General features: G+C 38.4%; 1 protein-coding gene across 3 annotated transcripts in view; it reads left to right on the plus strand.

Moving 5' to 3' along the window:
• Positions 1-7,479, plus strand: part of whrna (whirlin a) — a 139,828-nt gene extending 132,349 nt beyond the window's left edge. The window contains exons 13-14 of one of the 3 annotated variants that reach the window (XM_042394647.1): positions 1,271-6,740; positions 6,990-7,479. In XM_042394647.1, the coding sequence (XP_042250581.1) occupies positions 1,271-1,453 (183 nt within the window). In that variant the 3' untranslated portion in view covers positions 1,454-6,740; positions 6,990-7,479. Of the gene's footprint in view, positions 1-1,270; positions 6,741-6,989 lie in introns of those variants that run through there. The other 2 variants (XM_042394650.1, XM_042394649.1) reach the window with 2 other exon arrangements.
• The last annotated feature ends 1,735 nt before the right edge of the window (positions 7,480-9,214 follow it).

A 9,214-nucleotide genomic window follows, 5' to 3' on the forward strand; every position in this document is an offset into this window, starting at 1 on the left:
TCTATTTCTGTATGCTGATGAGGTACCTGTCACATTTATAGTGCAATGTTTAAATTTTAGGTGATGCACTGAGAAGACCTCATTTACTTGGTTGTAATAGAACAAAAGTAAGGATCTCAAACTGTCATAAAAACTCTTTGCAGGGCCCCTGAGCTACAGAGAGAACAAGTCTTTATTGGCTTGCTAGCCTTGGAACTGAGCTGCAGTTAGTCCCGGTTCTTTTATTTGATGACCGCTTTTACCTTTGAGACAGACAGAAGCTACTTTTTTTTTCTCAGTGATAAATACAAACCAGACTTTGAAAAATCCTGCAGGTTGTTTGACAGCACTTATCAGTTTTTTTGATGCCATTTCCAAACCCATCCAAGACTCTTCTATCCTGCTGGTAGCAAAAATATTTTTCAACTGCAAAGTAAAGTCGATTCTCTTCTCATAACCTGTAACCACATGCCTTCAACCAAACAAAGATGGCAGCCAGAAATGATGTATAGTACGTACAATATGTCCTTGCTCAGTTTTATGACACAGCATTAAAACAGAAACTTCTATCAAGTGATTCAATCTATATGACTCTCATTTTATTTTTTAATATTTTCCTGTACAAAATAGAGATGGATGTGTTTTTTGTTTTTTGTCACTCCTCATACATGAAATGGGGAAAGTTTTGTGTATTTATTTGGAATAGCTAGTCATGACAGTAGATTTAATGAGCCTCATGCAAGAACGTTTTTATTTTCTTATCCTTAACCTTAACTTTTTTTCTGTAAGACTTGGCTTGTACAAGTCCACCAAGTCAGCAGAATGTTAGCAAATGTCTCATTTCAACTTGATGACTCTCCCCTGTTTATAAGTAGGTTTGTGAGATCCAATTATTTTTATAGTCGACATCACCTAATTGCCTCATAAAGTTACCTGTTTGTGGGCAAGTTTTATTCACAAAAATGTCACCCAAGAGTAAGATGTAGAACTCTAAGAAGACTCCAAGTTCTGTTGTTATAAATATGCAGACAAACTTTATCCAAATGTATTCAGATGAAAGCACTATAATTTTTTTCCCACTTTGGAGAAAGATACACAATCTGTATATTGTTGTACTTGTACAGGCCTGAACCTTCCATTAATTTTGTCCATGCCAAAGAGAAATTTCTAATTTTGAGAAAATTACACGAGGCCCATTTATTGTTTTTTTTTAATCTGTTCTTAAAATTAAAACAATTAAGTTCTCTTAAAATTCACCTTGTCTTTCTCTATCTGTCTTTCTCTCTCTCAGAGGGGAGGTTCAGCTCATAACTGCGGCCAGCTGAAGGTGGGTCAGGTGATCCTGGAGGTGAACGGCGTTTCCCTGAGGGGCCGTGAGCACAAGGACGCCGCACGCCTCATCGCCGAGGCCTTCAAGACCAAAGAGAGGGACTACGTGGACTTCCTGGTGACTGAGTTCAATGTAGCGCTATAGCTTAGTAGAGGAGGAGAGGAGGACGATGACGAGGGCAGCAACAACGATGAAGGGCAGACGTTCAAGCGTCTATTGATTTAAATGGCACAACTCTTTTAGACAGACATAAACAAACCACCACCAGATCTCTCAGCTCTTCTCCTTTCCCATGAATCCACCCCTGAATCTGGACACATGATACTCACACTTACCAGGCATTACTTCCGCTGTGGACTTTGTTCAGGATTTTCTTCAACGTGTTACCTCCCCACTGTGAGACTTTATGCACTACAATGGAAAATAGTGAAACCTATATCTTTTGTTTGTTCTCTCAGTGTTAAAACTTGTGGAATTGCCACCGTTTGAAATCACTGGAACTCCTCTTAGCACTCTCACCTTCCCCTGGTCAGTTTATTTGATCAATTTTTTTGCTTCTATCTGAGAGACAACCGCACATCTAAGACTGATTCACGCTCGACTTTACAAGCTTGGATTTGTATATGTAAAAATGAACAAATGTAGATACAGATGCATATATACTGTACACATAAAGATACTCCTATATGAATTATAAAACCCGTAACCTCTTTTGCATCATCAACATATAGTAATATATTTCAAAGATGATGATAATTCAGTCAAGCTTAGCGATGCAGGACTCTAACCATTTGATGCTACCGGCCTGTTTGCATATTACCACCCTTTCATTAAAAAGGAAGGTTAGGCTAACGTGAAAACTCACAACATGCTCATATTTTGTTTGATAAAATACTGTACATGTGAATGATGGCAATCTATTTGGTCACCACACTCATAAGCATATTTCCTGTTTCCCTCCCACTTCCCTGTTTGTTATCTGTATGTGTGTTTCAGACTACATCCACACTAAGCCAGCTAATTTTAAAAAATGCAATACAATACAAACAATAGAATTCATAAAATCAATACAGCCAAACTCACAATTAAGTTCTCCTTGACATATCTTTCTGTTTCTGTTGTCAGACAACGGTGCAGGTATAAAATAGTGATTTGATCAAGGGTGACAAATGCTAACTGTTAATCAGATGAACAATATTTCCTGAGCTGCTTCTCTGAGGCATCAATAAAATCATTATTTTATGATCACAAAGTCATCTGACAACATAAACGTCGGTTAATAACAACAGCTGTTCTGTAGTCAAGTTTCATCATCAACACTAAAACACGAGGCTGGTGTATTCAGATTCATCCTCTCTGTGCAGTGATTTGAAAAGAGATATTTAAAGAAAAAAAGGCAAAGATAAGTTTTCAGATTTGGCCCACTTAGTGTGGATGTGCTCTCAGTGGGGATAAAATCCCTCAGCTCCTCGCTCAGACTGCTCAGCTTTTCTTCTGCTGCTCCCCCTGCTGAATAACAATTGATGATTTTATTTTGTAATTTCATAGTTTTAATTATATTCTCCCTGGGGAGCTTGCTGAAGCCATGCTTGGTGCAGCAATTACACCCGAGAGGGGAGTAATGAGACATTTAGAGGACGACACTACCAAAGATTTTAGAAACACTCCTCCACACATGTTCACACATGGAACAAGCGTGCACACACACACACATTTCATCCATTTATAGAAAAGCAATTAGGAGATAAGCAATCAGGTAGAGTGAGTGATGGAGCGAGAGAGAGAGAGAGAGGAAGAGAGAGAATGAGAAAGCGTCTAAAGTGACAAATAAGACGTGATTGTTGTTGTGGAGATGATTTGCTTCCTCAGGAAGAGTGCGAGCGTGAAGAGGATGTATCACTAGAGCAACTCATTATGCTGCAGGTAGAAATATGAAGTAATTAGAGGAATTACTTTAGGTTTTATGTGTGTGTGTGTGTGTGGATATGGTTTATGTATGTGTTTAATGTGAGTGATGTGTGTGTGTGTGTGTGTCTGTCTGCCGGTTAATGGATGTAACGCAAAAAAAAAGTGCTCAAAACAAGGGGACCGCAAAAAAGACAAATGTAAATGTCATCAAGGTAGCTGCTGCATGTGACACACAAGGAAGCGAAGCAGGAGTCTGGGCTATTTGAAGAATATCAACAGTGCTACATTGTGAGAAATTGCCATCAAACACGGCTGTATCATTCGGGTGACAACTGGAAGAAGAGAACACCATATTCATGATTTGTTTTTCCAACATATCCCTGCTGTCAATCTTTAAAATGTCATTAATGGAGTAAAAGCAAATGTTAGGGATGCACTAGTAGGGTTTTTTTTTTAAAAGGTCATACCCATATACGAAATGTTTGTACCTGTAACGACCAATTATACTAAAATATATATTTTTTAAAGAATCTATCATTTTTTAACATGAAAATCTGATTAAACTATTTATTTGTCAAATTATAGTGTTTAGTTCTGTTACTAATTGGACAATTGACAAGTAAACACTGACCAAAAAAACTCAACTTTTCTAGCTGCATGAATTGATTCAAAAACAAGCCAACAGACACACAGCTGTGAGATATTATCACCTGATTAAGTTCCATTCTTTGATTCATTTTGAGTCACATTTCTGTCCACCTGATGAATGTCAATATTAACTCTTCTTGTAGCTCTGCTTTGGTCTCCCATGAAAAATATCTGGTTCTTTAGCTGCTAGATGTTCTGCTTTCTTCACCAGCTAGTCGCTAACTTTGCCCGTCTGTTGTTTAGTGGGTAGGCAGCGCATAGTGGATTTATCTGAGCTTGTTTGCTGAAAACAGCTTTTGCTGGAAGAACCAGACAATAAATATACTGTAAAACCAAAACAGCAAGCTAAAAGAGGCTAAAAAACTCCATAGAGCTGCTGAGTTTGTGATAATTCTGTGGGTTTTTCTTTCGCATTACACAGTGTTAAGTTAAAAAATATTGATTCTTGCTCCTTGCCAACATACACTCTCAGTGAATTCCTAAAAAATATTGTTTAAAACCTCCCTCACCTCAGATGACCACAGAATTCCTCCATTTATGTAAAATTGGGCAAATTTAGGTTTTGTCCAACTCAACACTGACTTTCCACATTCAGAAACATTTTGCTGAATGTGACTTTTGTTGTAAGTCACTTGTTGTTTCAAATGTGTGTTCTAGGGCTCAGGATCAGGAAACATGCTGTACAATACTGTGTGTATGTACTGAATACTGAAGGACAACATACACAACAACGCAAGACAAAACTCGCTGGCTACCTTCAAAACCAGACAGAATTTAGTGAAAATGTCGCTGTCCCTCACAGATTTAAGAGCCAGTCGACATAAAAGTAGCGATATGATACAACTGAAGAAGTGATCCAGTTGAGATAAATCCTCTGTTTTGTGTTTCTGTGTTTTGTAGGCTTGTAAAGGACGACCTGGACCTATAAATCATAATAATATTACAACAATTAAAGCTTTAACGGTAACAGTAACTCCTGTCGCAGGATTTATATAACGGTTTTGTAGGTGATGTTGTGTATTAATAAGTCAACAGCCTTGATGAAAACAGTCAGCAACTGTATTAAACTGCAGCACCCGTTTAAACGCATAAAAGTTTTGATTAATATTTACAAGTGTCTGGCTTTTGAGTGCATCCATTAATCTGATTTGGAGAAATTAACTGTTTACATATTCAGTACATGATGCAAGCAATATTTGGAAAAGAGCGTAATCACTCCCACCACTCAAAACACTTAAAATTCAGGATGCATCAGTGTGTGTGTGTGTACATGAGTGTGTATCTGTGTGAGAACGATAGCTTAGATGGGAAGACAAGAGCGAGATAGAGAGACAGTAAGACAGATGAGAGCTGGAGTGCGTCTTCTCAGTGGAATTACTCTCCGTTAAACAATCTAATGTGGAAGGAATCACAGCCAGATGAAGGCTTTTGTTTTTCTAACTTGAGCATTTAAACATCACATGACACCTCCCTTCAGACAGAGAGGAGACAAGGAGAGAGTGTTCATTGTCAAACATTACAATGGACAGCCTTTTGATGGAATATGATAAAAGGGTAAATCTGTCCTGGGAAAACCATGTACTATATATCTCCAAATTTGATTTAATCTAGATTTGCTTTTTAATGTCTTTCAAATAAACTTTTGAAATAAAACTTCTAATTAACTTCTGAGATCGATTCAATTTTCCAGTGGGTTGAGGGACTTCTCCTGGTTTTAATGCTAATAAAACCATTTTGGATTCATTTAAAACATGCTGTGTCACATTATAGCTGGGTACCATTTGAACATTTTCCTGCTGATAGCATACTTTGGTTTCAGTACCAATATTGTTTTTCTGCAAAGCCCTTTAAAGGATAAAGCTGATGTTGTTCTCAAACAAATCCCACGAAAAGACCAAAACCAACAGTGCATTAGTCTGTCTCTCATTACTGTCAGACATCTCCACTCTGTCTGTGGCTCTCAACTCCAAGCTCACTGCTCCTCAAGCTCCTACCGAAGATGTAAATCTTTAAAAATGGGTCACAGTACTCTAATTTAATTTCCTAAGACATCTGGAGTTTTTAGCAAACTTTACTCAAACAGGAGCACACTTGTCAGGGACTATTTTCAATGTTGGGTTCATTCACATTTGGCGCTCTAGCGAGTATTTACTGCAGCAGACGCACACACACTGTGACTCAATATAAACTGCAATGTGCATTTTCATGGGCGTGAAAAAGTATGTCAGCCAGGGCAACAGTGTGACTCACTGATGTGTTTAGGTTTTGGACAACAATGGAGCTTTATGACACAGAGGAATAAGATAGATCAGGCTTTGGCTACACAGACAATACTTGATAATAGGATTGTTGGTTCTGGTCTTTTCATGGAATTTGTTGACAATAATAAAAATATAGAATAACACCAGACTTATCACTTAATAAGAGAAGCCAAATTCTTAAATGCTAAATGTTATCTAAACCTGCAACATCATGTAAGAACTTTGCCTAAATACAGTCTAAAATTAGTAAAATTATGATTTAAATTTGAAACTCTGATCAAAGAATAAGTGAAGAATATAAATCTGAACAGTTTTTGATACTCAGCACCTAAAAGTTATTAAGGTTTGATACTTAAAACAAGGCTGATTTCTTAGTACATGAAAATTTGACATTTTGGAGATTGTTGGTTTTCACAGGACTGCAACAAAATGCAACAATTACAGAGGACAAGACAGTTGCAACTTTCTCACTTATTTTATCACTTTATTGACATCACACCACTCACTCAGTCACTGGTTCAATCTCTGCAACAGCTACATGTGTCCATCAATGCCAAAGGTCCCTTGAGCAAGACACTGAACCCCCTGTCTGCTGCTGGCTTTACCCTGCTCAGGTGAAATGTAGATAAATGCAAATATGTCTCAGAGAAAGTCAAATGTAAAATATTGATGAATGAAGCTCTGCGGGAAAAGAAGCAGCCATTATTGTGTTAACCCTATATTTATTTATTTAGACATTAATTAACCATATTTAAACCGCAGGAGTGCTTAAAGAAACGTTTCATGACTGAAGTCCATGATGACCCTGTCTTGTAGACAAGTGCCGATAACGGCTCGGCCTTCTGTTTGACCTGATATTAAAGGGCCGTCCAGGATGGAGGGATGATCGAGGGAAGTGATGGCAGCCGCTGACAGTCTCATTAATCAAACGCCAAGACAGAGAGGTGCTGGCCTTGGCTCTGACAGGAGACATGACGGCTTAGGCATGTTGCTGGCATTGGTGCAAGGTGTGATGGTTTGCCCCCACCCCTCCACCCCTGAACCACAGCTTCCCTGCAAAAGTCAGACTCATAAACCAACCAACACAACCTGTTGACTCTATCAATAATGTTTATTTGTTTCACTGACTGTGCCTCCTGCTTTATTAGCTGCACAAGTTGATTTTGTTGGTGTTCATTTTCCACCCTGCGGTGCTCTTCAGCAATCTCCTTTTGCTTTTGTTTTCCTGTCAGTCAGTCCATCCTTCTTTTTTGTCTGCTTCCTGCACATTTTAACGAGGAGTGTTGTACAATGACATGCTATTTATACAGAAAGTGTGTTTAATTTTTCAATAAAGATAACTGCATAAAAATAGCAAGCTGTCTGCTTTTATTTGAAAGTTAGAAACATAGCAATGTAGAGGGGTGGTCACTGATTTAGCCCCTCGGTCTGGAGTTGTTTTTCACAGTTTGGGCAAAGCTCCTTAGTTCCAATGAAGGCAAATCTTAATGCAACAGTGAGCAATCGTGTGAAAGCACTTTCCTTTTTCAACATAAAGCCAGCTCCATACATAAATGGTTTTCCCAGTTTGGTGTGGAAGAACTTGACTTGCATGCACAGAGCTCTGACTTCAACCCCATTCTACACCTTTAAAGGTGCAGTGTGTAGGATTTAGTAGCATCTAGTGGTGAGGTTACAGATTGCAACAAACTGAGTACCCCCTTTCCCAAAAGTGTGTAGGAGAACTTATAGTGGCTGTGAAACTCACGAAAGGCCCTCTCTAGAGCAAGTGTTTGGTTTGTCCCATCTGGGCTACTGTAGAAACATGGCGGGCTCCGTGGAAGAGGACCCGCTCCCTCTGTAGATATAAAGGGCTCCTTCTAAGGTAACGAAAACACAACAATTCTTGTTTTCAGGTAATTTATACACTAATTAAAACATATTTATGAATATTATATTCCATTTCTGCCAAGTCCATTCCACTAGATGCAACTAAATTCTGCACACTGCACCTTTAATATGAACTGTTGTGTAGTCTGTGATCCAGACTTTATCAGCCAACACCAGTGTCTGACCTCACTAATGCTCTTGTGGCTGAATGGGAACAAATCCCTGCAGTCTGGTTCCAAAATCTCTTGGAAAGCCTTCCTAGTAGAGTGGAGGCAGTTATGGCAGCAGATTAACGTTCATGGTTTTGGAACGAGATGTTCAACAATCAGACATGGGTGTTCAGGTATCCACATATTTTGTTCAGTCTCCTGTGGTAGATGACCCTGCGCAGTGCATGCACAAGCTTCCTACATATCCTGGTACATTATTCTAATTCTGTTCATTTGTAAACTCGTCTCTCGCTCTTTCAGGCTCTTTGATGATTCATTTCAGCTCAGAATTCTCTGTTATTGTTGTTTTTAAATTGTCTACCATTGCCAAAGCAGTGCAACACACTGTACTTTACTGAATAATACCTCACATAATTCCTTTTTTTTAATGATAAATGTACTTTATAAATAAAATTGACTCTACTTAAACAATTTATTGAGCAAAAATGCCAATTGTCCCCTGGTTCCAGCTCTTCTCATGTTAGGACCTGCTGATTTTCTCTTTTCTCTCTACATTTTTATGTTGAAACAAACTATTTCAAGATGACATCCCCTTGGGCTAAAAGGAAATTGTGATGGACATTTTTCACTTTTTCTGATCTTTTATCAAATAAATGATGTTTTCAATTCATCTAACCTGCATGTGGTCAGACCACAACTTTGTGCCACCTGGTTCTGAAAAATATTATGATTAGAAGTCATCATGTCACCAGCTTGTCTTTCAAGAGATGATAATAGGGCACTGACTTTTTGATGAATTTGTCTGTGGCAGGGACATAATACTCTGCCATTGTGTACTCTTTATAAATGCCACATCTACCTTAGTGTTTCTTGTTGCATCCTACCCAGTCTTTTTGTTCAGGTAAAGTTTGAATGACACAGATAGTTGTAGGAATGTCTGGATATATGAGAAGGCTGTCAGCTTCGTGGTCATCTGTCTGTCTTTCTGTTTCTCTCGGTTCAGTTTCAACCAGTTGTAATGAAATCTGCACATGTATAACATCATCCTA

Source organism: Thunnus maccoyii, chromosome 19 (assembly GCF_910596095.1).
Source record: "Thunnus maccoyii chromosome 19, fThuMac1.1, whole genome shotgun sequence".
NCBI lineage: Eukaryota > Metazoa > Chordata > Actinopteri > Scombriformes > Scombridae > Thunnus > Thunnus maccoyii.